At 31.5% G+C, this 21,144-nt stretch overlaps 1 protein-coding gene across 2 annotated transcripts in view; it reads right to left on the bottom strand.

Moving 5' to 3' along the window:
• LOC148618795 (nuclear factor NF-kappa-B p105 subunit-like) overlaps positions 1–21,121 on the bottom strand; it is a 56,148-nt gene extending 35,027 nt beyond the window's left edge. Inside the window, exons 1-6 of one of the 2 annotated variants that reach the window (XM_088578002.1) lie at positions 20,984–21,121; positions 6,591–6,758; positions 5,934–6,073; positions 3,229–3,377; positions 2,709–2,842; positions 510–668 (exon numbers count right to left, since the gene is read on the bottom strand). In XM_088578002.1, the coding sequence (XP_088434128.1) occupies positions 510–668; positions 2,709–2,842; positions 3,229–3,377; positions 5,934–6,073; positions 6,591–6,747 (739 nt within the window). In that variant the 5' untranslated portion in view covers positions 6,748–6,758; positions 20,984–21,121. Of the gene's footprint in view, positions 1–509; positions 669–2,708; positions 2,843–3,228; positions 3,378–5,933; positions 6,074–6,590; positions 6,759–9,657; positions 9,803–20,983 lie in introns of those variants that run through there. The other variant, XM_088578001.1, reaches the window with a different exon arrangement.
• Between the last annotated feature and the right edge of the window lie 23 nt (positions 21,122–21,144).

Raw genomic sequence — 21,144 nt, 5'->3', positions numbered from 1 at the left:
AGGGCTATGGTTCTATGACTTACTACTATCATAGATAGGTGAGGACAAGACTGAGGGCTATGGTTCTATAACTTACTACTATCATAGATAGGTGAGGACAAGACTGAGGGCTATGGTTCTATAACTTACTACTATCATAGATAGGTGAGGACAAGACTGAGGGCTATGGTTCTATAACTTACTACTATCATAGATATCATAGATAGGTGAGGACAAGACTGAGGGCTATGGTTCTATAACTTACTACTATCATTGATAGGTGGAGACAAGACTGAGGGCTATGGTTCTATAACTTACTACTATCATAGATAGGCGAGGACAAGACTGAGGGCTATGGTTCTATAACTTACTACTATCATAGATAGGTGAGGACAAGACTGAGGGCTATGGTTCTATAACTTACTACTATCATTGATAGGTGGAGACAAGACTGAGGGCTATGGTTCTATAACTTACTACTATCATAGATAGGCGAGGACAAGACTGAGGGCTACGGTTCTATAACTTACTACTATCATAGATAGGCGAGGACAAGACTGAGGGTAATAGTCTATTAAACATTCCATTGGTATCTCTCAGGTAAGCCTGGAAGCACAGTCGCACAACATTTAACTGCATATCCTTGGCCTGTTTCTCTGCCTGGGCTTTGGCCTGCTGTATCTCTTCTTCTACAATAGCAGGAATTGTAGTACAGTTATTAAAGGTCCACAGTCTTGGAATCCAAAGACAACATACCCCATTTCTATTGTTATATTAACATAATTCGATGTCGCAGATGATTTGAAATATCAATCAACTGAACAAAAAATTTGAAAATTTGAAACAATAAAATATTGAGAAAATCTCTATAATTAATTGAATTGGTTATCTGGAATAATTAAAGAACCTTAGTGAGCGCACTCAAATACCCCAAGCGTCTCCTTGTTGGATACTCAAGTAAATTTGTTTGTAAGAGAAATACATGTAGAAGGACCCTGTTAAAAAAAGGAATAAGAGTGTTTTTTAGGTTTAGACCTTTATCTTCTAACTAAATTCTGTTACTCAGAATGGTAGTTTCAAATCCAGACTGTAATTTCTTTGAGTTTCAGTTAATCCAAAGTAAATATCATTGTAGTGGAACAAAACGTACACTTGACCTGTAACTTATCATGGTGAACTTATAAATCAAAAATCATGTCATAACCTCCAAAAAAGTCAGAAAAACTGTTATTTCTGTGAATTTAGCTAAGTTCAAGGCCGTAATTTTGGTAAAAATCATCTAAGCAGAACCAATTACAAACTTGTCCTGTAGCTTATCATGGTGAATTATATACCAAAAACAATGTCAATATCTGCAAACGTTTGAAAAAAAAGTCTGGAAAACTGTTATTTCTGTGAATTTTGGCATGTAATTTCGGTAAAAATCATCAGAGCAGAATGAAACATAAACTTGACCTGTAACTTATCATGGTGAATTATTACAAAAAATCATGCAAATATCTGAAAGCATTTACAAAAAAAAGTTCGGAAAATGTTTTTTTCTGTGAATTTTGCTAAGTTCTAGGCGTGTAATTTTGGTAAAAATCATCAGAGCGGAACGAAAGTTAACCTTGACCTGTAACTTATCATGGTGTTTTTTGTTTGTTTGTTGGGGTTTAACGTCCGAGCAGCAATATTTCAGCTATATTCAGACGATCTTATCATGGTGAATTTATATACCAAAAATCAAGTCAATATCAGCAAGCGTTTAGAAAAAAGTCTGGAAAACTGAAGATGGACTGACAGACTGACAGATGGACAGGTCAAAAACATTATACCCTTCGCAACTTTGTTGCATGGGGTATAATTATGATCTAATTCACTGAGATTCCATTTTAACCTTGTTTACCACAGGCTGGCTATTTTGGTTGTCTTATTTTATCTCAAGTAATAGTCACAAAAATGGTCAGCCCAAAGTAAAACAACGAAAAATTAAGTCAAAGTGAATTATTCTAATTCAAAAAGGACTAGTTTCCCCATGTTGCATCCTATGCATTGTACAAAATGGCAACCATTGTGGATCTTACTTCTACTGTGACATCAGTAAAAATAAGAAATAGGACTGTCATACTGTTAACATATTAATCTTCATGGTTACTTATTTTCATGGATTCTGTCAAGTGAACAAATTCAAAGGTATCGATTTTCACAGTTTCATAAAATGATGAGTGTTACACAGTGTTCATATTCACTTCAAAATCAATTTCCAGGGTACTATTTTTTGTGCTTTTCTGTCCACCACAAAAATAGGAAAAATTAGTACACCAAAAAAAAATAAATACTTTTACAGTAAGTCTATGATGTTAGTCATATGTTACCATAGTTTTACCACTGCTGTGATTTCAAAAATTTTGAAGAATTTTATATTAGAATCAAAATATAATCAATCAAGCTTGGAAATTGAACTTGAAAAGTTCTGGGTTTAGATTAAATCTTAGAATGTTTATAATGAAATGATCATGTACCTCTTTATTGTGCAGTTTCATCACCAAGTTATAAGTTTTTCTGGGAATGATCATGTACCTGTTTGCTGTGCAGTTCCATCCCCTAGTTATAAGTTTTTCTGGGAATGATCATGTACTTGTTAGCTGTTCAGTTCCATCCCCAAATTTTCCTGGGAATGATCATGTACCTAATTGCTGTGCAGTTCCATCCCCTAGTTATAAGTTTTTCTGGGAATGATCATGTACCTGTTAGCTGTGCAGTTCCATTGAGATCCCCTAGTTTTACAAGTTTATCAAGCTTCATGGATTCTTTAATTCTGTGTTCAATGACCTCAGCTGACTTCTTCCTGGTCACATGCTGTACACATAAATTTGGAAACCTGAGAAAAAATGCAATCTGTTTATTTTTTGTATATGGTCAATAACAAGTATGAAAATAATAGCTCTGACATCGTAATCACTATTTTGTCCACCTACACAGTCTCACGGTACTATTCACTTTTTAGTGTATTCAGAAATGCACTGAAATTAACTGAATAACCATGAAGCCCTTGATAGGACTACTTCTAGTTGGTTCATTGTCAAATTTAAAGCAATTAAAAAGTGCTATAAAATAAAAATTTTCCTGCAAAGAAAAGGAGGTCATTTTAATGATTCGTCAAGAAATATATATGAGAAATATTCTATTAATCTCAGATTCCTAAATCTGATCTGAGATGATACAGTGTTCTTAGGTTTCCTACAAATACCGGGTATAAACACTTACGTTACGTTGTTTTGACCCTGTTTGACCTCTACAACACATGATCCTTCCATGCAGTTCTTCCCTACAAGTTTGTGAGCATGTGGTCTTGGGACAGCTTCATCTGTTACCAAGGTAACTACAACTCGACTTGGACCACCATAGTTCTTTATCTGCAATATTAAAGAGTGAAATAAAAAAAGTTGGCCTTAATTGAATTTTTTTTCCATATTTATTGTACTTATTCTGTACTGTAGATTATGTACTGACAGTGTCGTGAAACATTTACTAATTCTTAGCTTAATTAAACAATGCCTAAACATCATCCATGAAATTCCTGTTCAGAGGAAACAAACTAATCTACCATCTGTGTTAAGGTATATAATTTGTAAGGTCAGTTAGATTTTTTTCCCTAAATCCTTCATTTACATTATATTCCATTTTTAGTGTCTTTTTTAAATGATGCATAATGTACTTTGAATAAAAAATATATATGAAAGTAATGGAACAGTGTACTTATGTTCAGTACTGTTGTTAGCAAGTAATTAAAGTACCAGTACATGTATCGAAATTCAAAACAAACCCATCAATGCTATCTAACATTGCAGAAAAAAAAAAATTCAAATATCATCTTTAATTAAATATTCTATCTATAAATATAGCCTCATTACAGTGACCCAAAAATGTAAAATTTCAATAGTATTATATACTTCTCCATCTAAGAATTGGGCAGAATGTATAAAAGGTGTGGCACATGAAGGAAAAAAAAAGCAAAGACTTTTATGCATTAACCAATTAATTATACCTTATAGCCACCTGAAATAATCAAAGTGTTAATAAAAATTGCCTTTTTAAAATATTGATAGGTCAAATTTAATTAAAATGTACTACGAAAAAAATTGTAGGAAAATTTTCCCACACTCTATCCCTATATAAGCAGTAAAAAAAATATCTACGTCACAGATACTTCAGGATAAACTTAAATAGTTTTTCGGTTGTTTTCTAGATGTACTGAATATATTTTAGGCAAAAATGACAAAATTGGGAAAATGATGTGCCACACATTGCCTGATTCTTACAAAGAATGGTACTTAAATGTCAAATTCAAAAGCCATAGTGTACCCATTACTAGATATATATTTAGCACCTTACATTGACTATTTGTTTTTTAAACAGATTAAACTTTGACTTGTATAGATTAATCTTGTTATCAACCAGATCTCTATTCATATAATTTAAAAGTCCACAAAGTAATGATGTAAGAATATATATATATGTACAATAGGTTGCAGATTAAGTAATTTTAGTAAATCAAGGTCAATACCTTAAACTATAAAAATACATACAGATTTACAAATTAAAAACTGAATAGTGCACAGTTTAGGTCTTACACTGAATAATAAATAAATAAATACATTAACCATTAAGTTATCCATAATTCAATCAATAATAAACGCACACAAAGTAAAGTTCAATATTATGTCTGGCTAATGTTATAAGGAGAGAACTAAAGTTGCTGATTTATTTCAAGAAAGATAACTTGAAAGTAAACAGCTGTGTTGAAACACAACCATCCCCCTTTTTTGACTTGTAAAGTCCCGTAACATTAAAAAATAAAACTACACCTATAAATGATGAGAAATATAGAATCTACAACAATAGCAACTTGATAATGAAATTACTTGAGATATGAAGAAATTTCATAATCGAAGAACTATTGTAGATTATGTTTCTTTTAATGTTTCAAAACAAAAGTTAGGCGTCATTAGATATCTGTGTCATGGTAGAAATTCTAGCTATCCTGTGTCGAAGATGTAAACAGTTGTTAATGGAGAAAAATGTTAGAAACATCGCAATGTCACTTTCAGCCAATGAGATTTAACAGACAATGCAATACAATCACACAACAACCAATGGCCCCTTTCTATTTTTGGCGACTTAGCACTTGAGTACTCAAATCTTTCTAAAGCCGAGAACTATTTTTCTCACATCAGTCAGGAGGTGTAAAGATCAATTAAAAATTACAAAAAGAATTTTCATCTGTTAGGACAGGAAACAATATACCAACATCTACAATCTTGCAAAAAATCCTAACAATCAGATTTTAAATGAAATTTGACTGATTAGTGGCATTCTTGTTTATAATTTTAAAGAAATGAAATCAAAGCTTGTTATTCCCCATTTTCAATGAAAGCTCCAAAACTATTTGACAAGGTTTTTTTTTTTAAATCTACAGATTGTTTTTAACAATTGTATGCGTTTTCAATATAATCTCCAAAATATGAGGAAGATATGAGGAGTGCAAACTTTTTATTTGAAAGGTCCTGAATTTCAATAATATCAATATAATAGGCTAGTCAAACCATCTGACTTTCCAAACTAAACAACAATGACATCAATGTTTACCACAAAAGTAGGTCAATGTTTAATAATTAACCAGCTTAATTTGCTGAAACCTTTTTTCTAATTTTACTATACTTAGTGGCAACACATTTAAACTAATTAGGAGTAATATTCCAAGACCGTTTACAGATCGAAGAATTTAAAAAAGAAAACAAATGTTATATTTTTCTGTTACAAACATTGACTTAACAGCAGGGTAAATGTCTTGCCTTCTTGTACACAATACATTTAAGACCAGTCTAAATCTTGTGTTTCTTTTTTATTAGGATACAAAGAATCACAACTGAAACCTTATTACAGAAGAAACTACACCAGTATATACTCACTCTAATAGCAGGGTAAGTTTTCCTATACTTCTCACTTTTCTCTCCTTGTAAACCTCCATGAGAGGGACCCTCACACTCATACCTAAATCTGAACCCTCTAGACTGAGGCTGTTCTACAATCTCTATGCATGGCTTAGAGGCTAAAAATTGGTAAAAAAATATAATGCAATCATACATTTGTTACAATTGGAATCTTTGTACAGGTGCTGCATTGCAGACCTTTCTAAAACCAACTTAACTCACAGCAAAGAATAAAACATATTTCATAAGGACATTGTCTGGTTACAAACTCAACCATACTTAAGACAAAATAACTGCTAAAAATAATGTATGTACTGGTATACTTTAAATATACACACATAAAATCTAGCAAGTGCAATTTGCTTCATGTTTCAATGGTCAATGAATGAAAAATTGGCATACTCTAGAATGCCCAACAGTGACAGGAAAGTTAACAGATTACCAGTTTGGATTTGCTTGGAGTATCTACATAAACAAAAAACATGAAACATGTTAACAATTATTTTGCTACTTCTACACTTACATCAACATCAATTTCAATTTAAATCAATTTTATTCTCATTAAACAACACTCAGATTAAGATTATTTTCTATGACTGACTTACTAAACAGAAAGTAAATAGTATATATGTTTACCCTCATCTAGATCTTCAGCATGTGCAAGATTAACCATGTTATTCTGGCCACCATTAACCAATGGGATAGTCGCGAGGCCATTGACAACAAGGAATTGTGGGACGACACCATTCTGACTGTCCTTACTGTCTTCAGATCCAGTATCAGCATCACTCATCTTGTACTCATCTGTAATGGAACAAACATAGGTATATAGTAAAAATTATGTACTCAACATTACATACCTTTAAGATTGTATGAACTGGCAATGAATCAACATAAGACCTGTCTGAACTTACACTGAATTAATTGAAAAAGTCAAAGTTCATGATGAATTACATTAAAATCTGTCTGAACAGACATTAAGTATCTGAAAACATATGTGAATTGACCCATGAATCACCGGTCAGAACTAAACCATGAATTACCTTAAAACCTGTCTGAGCTAAACCATGAATTACTTTAAAACCTGTCTAAGCCAAACCAAAAATTACTATAAACGTACTAATTTACGCTGTGGACAGAAAACTGTGAAAAACAGTACATGCAAAATTGATTTTTAACAATATATAATGCTTATCTTTTTTTTTAAATCGCAAAAATTGATAATCGCAAAACGTTCACTTGACAGAATCTGGAAAATTAGCAACTGGGAAACCTAGTACCTTAAAACCTGTCTGAGCTAAACCATGAATTACCTTAAAACCAGTCTGAACTGAACCATGAATTACCTTAAAACCCTTCTGAATTAAACCATGTACTACTTTAAATTGGTATTAACCAGACAATTTTGATGTCCAAATCAATCATTTTAAACAAAACACATGTCAAAACAAAATAAAACTGAAAAGAGTTCAGTTCAGACAAGTTTAACTGATTTGTTTAAGTTAAACACAATTTTCTTTTTAATATAGCCTAGCTGTACTAGTGTTCAACAACATCATGAAGTGCAGCATTGTTAAATAAAATGCTTTTCAGGGTTCAGCATGATATGACCACCTGAACAGTTGGGGCAAATATGGACACACCACTCAAACTTGATACAGCTTTGAATTTTGATTGTGATTTGATACTTGACACAGAATAAGATTTAACCAGAATCAAAATGGTCACTTTTTGGCCTTAATTTTTAACTGATTCCAGTTAAAATCTCAAATCAATCCCAACTTTCCTTTAGGGGGTATGACATCTTGTAGTTTCTGGCCCTTTTGTGGTCCCTAATTCTTACTTGACTCTACTCACAACCCCACTTATTATTCCAAGTCTTTCTTTTGTGGTATGGCACCTTGTAGCAAAATTTATATGAGATCTGTTCACTTTTACTCAAGAAAGGAAAATGCTTGTTTCTGGCCACTTTTTTTGGCCCTGACTTCTGAAAAGGATCAAATCTTAACCCTAGAATCAATCCAGGACTTCTTTTGGTGGTATAGCACCTTCCGATACAATTTCCGAGATATCAATTCATTAATAGTCATCTTATTGCCTGGACATCAAGAAGTTACATGTTTCTAGCCCCCATTTGGCCCCTAATTACTAAAATGTTCAAATCTTAACCCCAAAAATCAATACCAGTTTGACTATTGTGTTGAAGAATATTGAAGAACACTATCACAGACATTCTTTTTCTTTTACTGGAGTTACATAGTTAAAAGCTAAGAAATGCTTATTGTTGTCCCTATTTAGCCCCTAAATTCTAAAATGGTTGTGGCCATAACACCAAAATAAATACCAACCTTCCTTTTGTAGTTTGGAACCTTGTTGCAAAATTTTATAATGATCAACCAAATCATGTTCGAGTTATCGCACAAAAACCAAGTGTCACAGAAGATGATGACAGCATCATACCTTTATACAACCACAAAAAAAATTTGTGGTCTATTTTTTTGCCTCAGACAGAAAAGGGAGCTCTAATGTAATTCTATAGCACAGTTTACTGTAGCTTTGTCTAAAATTTCCCAAAGTTTTATTTTCACACTTAGCAGTATTAAGACTTAGACAACAGTTAAGTTTCAAATGTGCCCTGCTATAAGGCAGGGCCAAATCCAGATACTTTGAAAAGGAGGTATGCCAGCCCAGGTCCCTCATAAAAAGAGGAGTGCTAAGACACCATTTTCCATTTTTTGTATATTTTACACCTGAAAATAACAAATTTTCCTATAAAACTGTATAGTATATATTACAGGAAAAGGTAGCCAGTCTCAATTCTACAACCTTCAATGACACTTAATACAAAACATTGTTATAAAAATACTCTTTTCCGGAAATTGATAAAATGACCTTCCAAAACACAAGACCAGCTTCTACTTAGCTGTTACTTCTCATTTCTGAGCAAGACTGGATAAATATAACAATGAAACCACACTAAAATTGGCAATTCTGATGTGAATTTTGATTCCAAATGACTTTACATAGTTTCTTGCATTTTGACAGACTATGACGTTTTCTGAGAGTTGAGATTAGGAACAGAATTTGAAAATAAGGCCTAGAAGAAATGAGCATTATTATAGAGCTACAGTGAATTTTAATATCGTTCTGTGCTTGTATTTATTCAGACATTGTATTTACCAATGACGGGAGCCTTGAAACATTCACCACTTTGCTGTCAGTCTACACTTATTTGTTGTATATGTAATACCATTCATGGACTTGAGTGGTAAATTTCATTATCAAAGTTTTGTGCCACAGAATGTTTTATGAAGAGAGTACACCACTCATACAAGTACATTCCTACTTTCATAATCAAGTCCTAAAGTGTTTAAAAGGTATACATAGAGTATAAAGCATACATGTACATCAGGTCACAAGGACCACCCTGTTTAGGGAGAACAATTCGTCATGGAAAATAAATGAAAATATAAATTTATTGAAGTAATTGAAATGTGACTCTACTAACATGTTCAGTTCAGCAAGGTGAAGTAAAGTTAAGTACACCAGAAACTCACAATTACATTTCTTCATTGTACATTAATGTTATTTTGAACAAGCACTTTTCAATACACAAGAACACACATTGACCTTTATATTGAACTTCAAACAAGACATGAGATTGAGTAATATAAAATTTTTGAACCCAAATACTGATACCTACAAAATTGAGTGCCTCCAGAAGGTTCAAACTCCATTCCTAATAATAAGTCACTAAAATCCCTTAAACTTCCTCCATATAAATTATAAAGCTTCTTTATCACTTGCTTCAACCTGACAACATTATACCTATGACTAGGAAATAAGGAAGTAAAGACTGTGTTAAATGCTTAAGATATCTATAAATAAACTTCCAAGTCACCTTTAACAGTTACATGGGTGGAAGATATCAGTTTATAAAATGCATTACTTCCTCTTTGCAGCATATTGTATCTTTTGTTCAACTTACAATGTGACTCAAATAAAGATAGTTTAAACATAGTTAGGAAAAACTTAATGTTATTTTTTTATTTTAACACCTACACAATTTCATGAAAATAGGTCAAGAGTCTCTTGTAAGATGGAGACAAGGATTAAAACAATGTTATGCTACCAAATCTAATACAGTATATACATGTACCACATAAACTAATACAGTATATACATGTACCAAATAAACTAGTTACTGCATCAACTTATACATGTATAATCTCTGAAAGCAGTTCACTTTGAAGTACATGTATATAAAAAATGAATATCATCAACTATTAAGGACACTTTTTTAATCAAATTTAATTATCATATCCTAAATTAATATTTATTATCATCACATCAAGAAGTTTGTCAAAACAGATAAAACAATGAAATTATGAGTTGAAAATAATAAAAATATTTTAGAATCATAATGCACTAGTCATGCTGGTACATGTACAAAAGACATCACATTTTACAGTACCAGTATACACAAACTATGTATTTAGTCAAATATTTCAAAGTAACTCAAATATTTAGAAAACCACTTAATATTGTCTTCCTTATCCCTTTTGAAAAGGGCATGGTAATCTAAGTCAATAAGGGCACTTGAGCATTAAAGAGGCAAATTTAAAGGCATAAGCCCCAAAAAAATAATGTTGTATTTCTAATCGCCCCTCTAAAATTTTGCAGGGTCTGTAGGTATGGATTTTTTTTAAATTTTAATTTCTTTTAAATATGGAAATGAAATATGTGTTACACCAAACTGAGAATAAAATAAAAACCAAATCTTCAAAGACTAAACAAGTAATAGACTTAGTCCATGGCAAAGAACATAAATGTGCATTTACAATCAATTCTTCATATAAACAACCACTACTTTTAACTCTTTGTTTTTCCATCTAGGACAGAAAAATATCTTTGGCTTTATTTTCTTCTTTTTTTCCTATAAGACAGTCCACAGGCTTTTTAATTAATTTTTTTTAAATCACAAAAAAAAATTTTGGGATTACGTGGGTAGGATGACAGGCAACATAACATTTTTTAGGCCTTATCATGCAAGCATACACATCTATTCAGGGAAAATTGACAGAAAAGGGAAGGGTACCATGCCCTACCAAACCTGTCTGTATATCTATTCCAGAATGGCCTTTTGATAAAATAAAAAATAATCAAAGTTTATTTGTGACAATTTTAACTTGCTGTTGTGATGTAAAAGGAGTGTAAAATGTTAAATGAATCAATATTAATGCAAAATACAACTACCAAAAACAAAAAGGAAAAAGGCTTTGGTATCAGTTTCAAAAAGGTAAGAGACAAATGCCAGGGATCAATAAGCTTGGTCTTTTCTTCTTCAAAATAAATACTTGTACCTACTCTTAATTTTTACAGCAGGGACTACAGTCGTTACACCAGGAGGAGCACCACCTTTCTTACGATAAAAACATATTCTACACGAACACATCATCATGATAAAGGACTATGGAAACTTTCATACTCACTTCTACATATTTACAGGTAAATCAATAGAAGGAAATAAATTTCTTACACAATTCCATTTAGAATCAATTAAAAAATAACATTGTCATATTCACATTTCATAATTTTATTCAAGGAATTGATACATAAATGTTATGTGCCTTTTCTCTACTATTCTTCTTAAGTCATTATGCCTGTAGGCTTTAGTGTCAGCTATTACTTGGCTACAACTTTTATCTAACTTTAAGGCAGGACATCTGATTCTTGGTTTATATAAACAAGTAATGTAAACCCACACAATTTAATGCAAAATCAAATAAAAATATCTTCAGTTTTGTCTTTGATCTTAGTAGAATAAAAAGCTAACTCCTCACAAAATATCTAATATATTTTTGTCTTTGATCTGTAGAAACTAGGATTGTTTGAATCAAACCTTTGTCACTACAGACATGTGAGTTACCTCCCTTCTATTAATACTGCAATGTACAATGTACCAGAATTTTGTACTTACATGTACATATGTACAAGAAATGAAGTAGAAATTTAGTCTTGCCTCAGGTGTTTAACCAGCCTTCTTCTGTTATCTGTTATACAGTGTTTCCTTGCTCTTAAGAACAACAATATTTGATGCCCATCAATCCACTTTAATTTTATATGTAGTCAAGAAACACGAAATTATGACAGATGGTAAATACATTCTTAACATTAATTGTACATGTAACAAGTTGAATTCAATTATAAAGAGGAAATAAACAGACGATGATAAGTTTTGAAAAAATTCTGATATAATGAAGTTTTTCACTTGATAGAAAATACAAAATATAGCAGCATACTTAAAAAATGGTCAAATCATTTATTTATTTTTTGCAAAATAAACCTTTTACAGGTTAAGCAAACACACAGAACAAATTATAGCATATAAAGGAGATTACAAACATGAATGCTTTTGACCAATATAGACCTTATTTTCACAACTCCAAAGATTGCTTTATAAAATCAATAATAACGGCAATACATCCATATCTGAATTTAAAATTTGGATAAGTTTCTTGGAAGAGTCATGCTGATTAAAATCTGAGCATTTATCAGACAATAGATTTAAAAAGTCCATGCTTAAACCATCATGAGTTTGGCAATTGAAAAAGAAATGTTCATACAAACAAGATATAAGAACAAGGTTCCGATAAGCTGGCAAAAAGGAAGTAAAAAATGGGCGTTATTATATGGCCTTGTTAGCCAATTCAAGGATTTCTTACATGGTCACCAGAAATGCTAGAAATTCCATGGTGGACAATTTTGAAAGCCCTAATGGTAGCCATAGGACAATAAAACATTTCTGACTTTGGATCATGATTAAATAGTTGACATTGCATAGGTTTCTGAAACAAAGTGAATGTAATTGTAGATCTTTGGAAAAAATCCAATATTAAGATTTCAACTACCAATTATGAAATATAGAATTGTTAATAATATCAAACACAAAATCCAAGAATAAGTCAACGTATCACGCCAACACTCTTCACATTTCTCATACCCTATTAAGTTTGTTCAAATGTTTATTCTAGACAACGCAGCAAAGGAAAATTACAGTTAAAGTTTGAGTATGGCATACTTTTCATTAACTGCTCTCAATTTCTCTCTATCCACCACAGAAATCTGGAATGTGCAGTACCTTTGCTTACCAGAATGATTATAAATGGGTAATACGCTCAGCTAACCTTCCTAAATACCATACAGGAAACCCATAAGGCTATTAAGATGGAAAACAAAATAGGAGATACATAGTTGCATCCATTGATAAAGTATTTCTGAAATTTTATCAAATTCCAGTCACTGTTCAAGAGGAGTTGTAGATTGAAGATGGTCCAGACTTCTATTGACCAATGACAAAAGTCCAGGTTTTGTATTAGAAAACCAAAAGTTATTCAGATGGAAACACTAAATATGACCTGCACAATGGCATCATATAAAAAAAATTGTGAATGATCAAATTCTAATCTGCAGTTTAAGAGGAGCTGAAGATTAACAATAGGAAAGGAGAGTATGATCACTGTGTACCTCCTGCTTAGAGGGGGGAGGGTAAATTCCAGCTTAGAGGGAGGGAGGGTAAAATAATCAACTATATAGGATTGAATGCTTAAGCAGTATAGCTGTATGCAATGTCTTTTTAAGAAAAATATTAATTATTAATTTGGTTATTTAATCAATACTTAATAATAACTTATAAATTTCATAGGTTTAATATTGATAAATAGTCAATCTGTAACATGTGGTAATATTTCAAGGAAGCAGTGAAGCTCTGATGTAATGTACAATATTACCATTGTAGATGCCTAAACTATGATTAAAAGGATAATATATGTGTGTATTCATTTTTTATTTTATTTTTGTGGTTCACAATAACATCAAGACTGATGATAACATGGTAAAAGGTAGTTACTTTAGGGGAAAAATGAACTTAAATAAGCTTATCAAAAATAAGTGTTGAAAATTTATGAGGAAAAAATCAAAAGAAATGATGTAGTGATTTAGGTGTGCTTGAAAATTTGTGTTAACCCACAGAAGTTTATCATAGACAACTGATGTATCAAATATACCTACCAGTAGAGGATTTCTCAGATACAAGTCTGATTATTGTTTTTCCAAATTAAAGAAAAAATCATAGCAAATAAGTTTTATTTCAACATTTACTTGTTGTATATGTACATGTACGTTTCAGCTACCACCCTCAGTATTATACATGTACTTTCACATTCCTCTACTACAGTACCTAATACAGTCTAATGCCAACTGTGTCATCAGTTAACCAAGGAAACCAAGCCTGTAATTATTTTATGAGTGGATGTGGTGACATTTAGGAGTTTAGCTTCCTGAGAAGATTATGGGAGATATCAAAAATAGTATGTTTGGTTCTCTTAATAGATGGAAAAACCAATAAACACCAGCTAATAATTGAAACTATTGTGACTGATACATGTAAAACTGTCTTCAGTTGGAGTAACAATAAAAAATGAATAAAATATTTTGTAAAGAATTGAAGGTTTTCATCAAAACAACCAGTTCAGTCTGGTATGGCTGAATAATACAATATGAAGAGATCTGGTATTTACTGAAGCTAGCAGATTTTATTTCATTTACATCTGGTTCCAATTTTATATTTATCCTTTTAACAATTATTAGTTACCTAATCTTTGCTTAAGCTTTTTTTAGATTTAACCAAATAATTCATATATTTTCACAGAAAATCAACCAACATTTTAAAAAAAATCATATTATACTGTATCAAATTGCTATTTTAATATCAATAGGACTTAAACAACTTCTCTGATCCTCAGTTGTACATGTAATTTCCATCAAACCATTTTTATCTATGTAAACAACTACATTGTACTGTACATTAACATCTACATTTATTACTCAGACAAAACTGAATCCATTTTCTTGGCTTACATTACAAATATCCAAATACTATCTGTATGTTACATAGAGGTAACTTACATAACTGAGAAATACTTGGTGGAGAAAGTCCAATTTTGTAATGAAAATCCATGTTAAGTCTATAATGTGTAATAAAACAAAATGGACACCAATAATGTCACATTAATTTTGATACTTTTATAAAAACTGATCTAAATTTAGATCCAAAGACATGCACATTCATTGAAATGTATTACAAATTACATGCAAACTGTCACATCAAACCTGATTACAAAAAGTAGAAAGATGTCTAAAAGACTTCAAATGTTTTATTTTATGACAGTGTATTTTGAAGCATGGTGTGTACTAAAAAACTATTAAGACATATTTTCAAAACTCAGTAATTTATGTCTATACAATAACAATGCTTGCCAATAACATTTATTTTTCTGCTCTTAGCACATAAAGACTCAGTTTTTCCCTATGCAATATTCCAACAAAATTTCACTTAATTTCCATTAGCCCACATCAATTTCAACTAGTCCAAGTTAAAGAACACTATGCTAGAGGACTGAAAACCTATGTTATTCTTCCTACCCTGCTGATGAGTAGCTGTAAATCTGACACATTATAAATGTCATTTAAAAAGAAAAATTAATGTCACTTATAACTAAAAATAGAAATACAACATGATGTAGTTTTCATGTCAATTAATGATCAGATGGTACTGACCAAGGTAAATAGTCATAATGAAGATGGCTTTCTGCCCCAAAAATCTATCCAAGTCTTCCTTTGCCAGTTTGGCACTTGGTAGTAAAATTTATATGATATCTATGAGTTATTGTCGGAACATAAGAAAAATGCTGGTTTTCACACCCCAAGTCATAACCCTAAATATCAATTGAAGCCTTCCTTTGGTGGTATGGCACCTTGTTATACAATTTCAAAGTGATCAATTCACTGATAGTAAAGTTATATTCTAAATATTAGGAAAATGCATGCTTCTCGCCCCTTATTTCTAAAATGTGCAAGTATAAACCAGCAAAATCAGAAATAGTCTGACTATTGTGGAACATCATCATAGACATTCCTATGCTTTTTCTGGTGTTATAAAATTAAATTCTATAAAATGCTTGTTTTTGCCCCTTATTCTAAAACAATTGGGACCATAACCCCAAAAAATCAATACCAACCTTTCTCTTGTGGTTTGGAACCCTGTTTTAAAAAGATTAACCAACTAATATCAAAGTTGTCGCAAGAAAACCAAGTGTCTACAGGGAAACAACACAGACAGGGACTACCTCAGCGCCATACCACAGTACAATTTTTTTGTGGTTTTAAAAAAAAAACTATTAAGCTCACATGAGAAAAACCCACTTCCCTACAGCTTTAAAACATGTAAAACCAGTGTGCTGGATTATCTCCCCATGCAGATGTCTTCCTTCAAGTAAATGAACACATGAAGTCTATTCTACAAATATGTCTTGTATTGTTAAACAACAGGTTAAATACATGTAAAGCTATAATATAACTTATCTGGCAAATCATTCTTCTATGCTATTAGTATAGCCTTTGAAACATTTAAACTTTGATCTAGCTAACAAATCAATTTCTTCTTTTGATATGCTTGTCCAAAATTTTTATAATTCCAACTACATATATGGTAGTCCATATTGAAAAGAACAATGTTTTTTTTTCATTCAAAATAAAACTTTTTATACAAACAGTTAATAGTCATATTCTTTAAACTTAAAGCAAAAATATGATTAATGACTAAAACATAATAATACAATAATTTAACCAGAGAAAAAAAACCTACAGTTTTAGTTACATGTACATACATGTATATCTGTTTAGGTATATTATTCTGACAAAAATAGTCAAACATGATAAACACTAATAATACATGTATAAGGTTTACACATGTATTTGAAATAGTTCTGAGTAAAGTACATGTAGCATACTAAATCAGAAAGGGTCCATTGCACTTCCAGTCTTTTGGTGCATGTGAGATGTTCCTTTGGTAGACAGCCATTCTGCCAAATAGGAACACAGATGCTACTTGCCCAGTTGAACTTTCTTTGTTTAAGGTCCATAATGTCTGAGAGCTACATTTGTATAAAAAATGTAACGTAATGCTTTTCACACAATGATAATGGACTTAGTCACTATATATTTTAAACTATGAATTGTATTGAAGAGTTAATACTGTTTTAAGCTTTGACTAAGAGTGATGGAACTATTTATACCCCAATATCATTTGACTTCCATGATAATGCACTATTGTGTTGTTACCATGTATACCCCTGATGTCTCCATCAACAGGACCTTGCAAGACTTCTTTCAACATACACTGTGCATTTGCGCTAAATATTCAAACAAATACTTCTTAACTGCATACAGCATTTCCCCCACAGTGAATTCAAGCCCTTCATGTTTCAGAGAGTTTAAATATACAATGTATAATGCTCCATCCCTATTGGTGAATAACATACTGAATAAAAAGCTTTGCTAAGCACAGCATTATATGTCTGCAGCAAATCAAACTATGGACACAATATATATTTTTGATACAAGTTAAGGATGTTTTTAATTTTTTAACAGGTTATATGAAATAATCTGGTATACATGTACGACAGTTTACACTTATAAACAGTGAAGCAGTTCATAATATGAGTAAACTGGACCAAACCAGGTTATATAGTTATTATACTGAACCCCAGTCATAAACATGTTATCTTCCAATAACTGATAAAATGATATCAAAAATAAGGAAATAAGCAAATTTCAATTAAATATGTCGAAATTGGGCACATTTTGGAACATTTTTGCAATATCTGAGTGCCTCCACCAACTTGACCCAAAATTACTGTTAATAAATTCTAAACACTGCTTTGAAGGAGTCTAAATCTAAGATATCCATAGGTCACATTGGCTGTGGTAGCACTGACAAAAAAGACTTGCTACAGGCCACTTTGGACCAAAATCAATTTAGCGGACCTTAAGAAAATGCATCCATGGAATTAATATCAGTATAACAATTTTACAAATAAATACATTACAATGTATATCACTACAAAAATAATATTCAAATAAAAGAGTTATAAATTCACATACAAAATATGGATTATTTATTTAATCTAAATGAATCATTTTACAGAAGCTACCTTGGACATAAAATAACAGTTATAACATTTTGAAAATTGGGATAATTATCATGATATCGTCAATTGTTTACTTAGTTGTTTATTTGCTAACTAATTTGACACTTAATTATATGCAAATTAGAGAATGAGATTGACAATTCTTCTATTCAAACAGACAGAAAATCATACTTTCCTCGTTATTCTTTTTTAATAGAAGAAGAATGCTTCATTTGCAATTTGCACTCCAATGAAGATAAACAATAAACAACAAATCTAATTACATCATATAATGTTTACAATTGGTTTGATTTTGCTTGTATTCGTAACAATGTTTTGGATTTTAAGGCAAGGAATCTTTATATAACCGAGAAATTATTATATCAAGGTTTTTGGTATCACAAAACATTCACAAAATTTTTCAACCAATACAAGGAACTCACTCTCTTATACAGATATACATTTTGTACTTGAAAAGGGTTAAATCGTGTGGCTATCTCTCATCCTTTGATACCTTAATATTCTACACAAAGCACAGAAAGCATGATACTCACTCAGTAAGTTAACTAAACCATTGAATATGTTCATTCTAAAGGATATACTTATGATGAAGTTGACAAATCCTTAAGGATAGCATTTCTCGTACTAACATTGATTTGCTTATAGGATCCTACATAGAAATTAAAACACAGTATCTAAAAGCAGTTTTGGGGTTGTGTCCTTATTGAACTTAAGATGTACTGTGATTCTTTACCTTGCATGGGAAGAATTGGTATTGATTAGACATACAATGAGGACATAACTTTTTTGTAGGTTTAAACTGGTCTTGAGCTGGCATGTCAGATAAGTTTTAGTAGTCCATAGCTTGTACAGTAGTGTAATTTATTTTCAGTTTCTTTATTTATTTTGAAGCAAGGGACCAAGACCTTTTTTAACTGGTCTGAAGGTGAGTTTAATTGTGCAACATTTTTTTCCACACAGTTAAAAGGGGGTGGGTTGTGATCACGCCAAAGTACTTTAACCCTGCCACATTTTTTTCATGTTCCAAGTCAGGAATATCTTGCCTCTATGACTTGTTCCATTTCATCCTTTAGTTTATTTTTCATGTTCCTTGAGTATATACAAATGTAGGGACACCTCTTTTGCAGTACCTGTACCTGTATATAATGAAGTTTTGGGGCCAGCTAGTCTGCCTTGTGGTATGAGGATTTCCTGGTCAGTCACTGAAATTCATTACTACAGGGAAAATTTCTTTACTTCTCATCAACTTTGTATCAAAGTGACATAAAAGTTATTTATCATTTATTTCTGTACATGTACATCAAACTTGAGTGTAAACCAAATGTGGGTAATTTGGTCACTACCCCAGTGTCAATACATTTTGTAGTTGCAAGTCAGCAATATTTACATCCTTGAAAATATATGCTATCTATTAATTCCTCAGGGACCAATACTAAATACAACTGAAATCTAATGACAAAATTTGTCATCAACTCGGTCTGGATCCCAAAAGCACACTTGAAAATTGTGCTAAAAAAGGATCTCATAAGGCAACAATAGGGGAATACTTATTTGAAAATATTTACATCTGCCCAATGTAGTACTGTTGCATGTTAAGGCAATTATATATCTACACTGTGCTAAATGTATTTTTGTGTTTCTACTAAGGGTGGCAATGCAGAGAATAGCATTTTTTAAAATATGAAATGCATTTAAAATTATGCCAGGGATGTATGTTCCTGATTAATGTATGAGATTGTAAAGGGATTTCTATTTTTGATTACTCTTAAAAGCTGGGGAATTTCTTCTTTAAACAAATCTCAGGCATGCCATTTGGATTCTCTGGAAAACCTGCTTGCATGGTAAAGGAAAAAAAATATGTGCTTTATTCATATGTAATGTACATGTACATTTAAGTTTTATTTCATGTCTTAAAACAGTGCTGTAAATAACAGATGATTCTGAAATATCTTATGTCAGATGCAAATACTATCATACCATATCATAAAAAATATACCATTAAAATGGTCCTCATTTTCTCATGCGAAAGTGACTAAAGCTTTCAAAATCCTGGAAAAAACCCTGAAGACCAATGGATGGCCTTAGGCTGACATTTTCATGATTCTGTCTCTTTGACATATACACCATACCTATTCTTGTTATATATATACAAATGTAAGAACATTAAACACTAAATATCAGTAGTTGTAGTAACTGAGTATACATGAATGCAAAAAATTTCAAGCTTTAAACATTCAAGACAAATTGTATGGTTAAGTTGTTTATTATATTAACAAACTTAAATGAAAAGAAAAATAACTTAAGTTTCATCAAATTGAACTACTGATAATTTTTAGTTCCCTTGCTGGGCTGTATCATTTTTGGATATTGTATCCTGGAATTTTTTATGTACATGTAGTTCTACATGTATGTTGTTTATACTTACATATTGAAATTTCCTTTGAGGGATTAATGATCTCACTATGTAAAATCACATTGTTTCTCTAATGTATATACATGTACGTCTTGCAGAGACAATGAAATTCTCCTGCTAAACCCCACCCCTGTATGCAAATCAGTCCAGTGCTCATGCCGTTAATTTGTTTACATCCAGTATAAAGAGCATATAAGCTAGAGCATCGATATGTAGTAAATCAGAGAGCTGTTATAGGTCTGCAGAGGAGAATGAGACAATGTCAATGATTTTGATGTTAAGACTTAAGTGGAACAAAATGGCAAGTGTAAAACAAATATAATACACTTTGTCTTTGATTTATATGTCTATTTTTCAAATTGATAATAACTCAATTAGAAAAACAGCACCTGTTGATTAACAATTACATGGTGGCATTTGTTTTGAAGAAGATTGGTACTATAGCTTCATATATCAGGAATATATCTATTTTTAGTAACAATCATAATGGAAATTAGTGGCTATGTTTGTACTGTTATGCTGCAATATGACATATTTTGTAATTGTCATAGAGCCAAATGTCTTACCAGATGTTGTATTTAATGGATGAAGCAGCTGGGAATCACATCAAAACTCAGAAATTCAGGGAAATAGTAGTGTTTATGTCCGCATACACACTTCGGGGAAAACCAGATTCAACAACACTTACGCCATCTAGCGACAAGAGTAATGACTGTTTCGGAGTCGT

The sequence above is a fragment of the Perna viridis genome, chromosome 4 (genome assembly GCF_037379345.1).
Source record: "Perna viridis isolate PV_CMFRI_1.1 ecotype Kerala chromosome 4, ASM3737934v1, whole genome shotgun sequence".
Taxonomy (NCBI): domain Eukaryota; kingdom Metazoa; phylum Mollusca; class Bivalvia; order Mytilida; family Mytilidae; genus Perna; species Perna viridis.
Note: the sequence above shows the minus strand (reverse complement) of the source record. Positions and strands in the feature narration are given on the sequence as shown.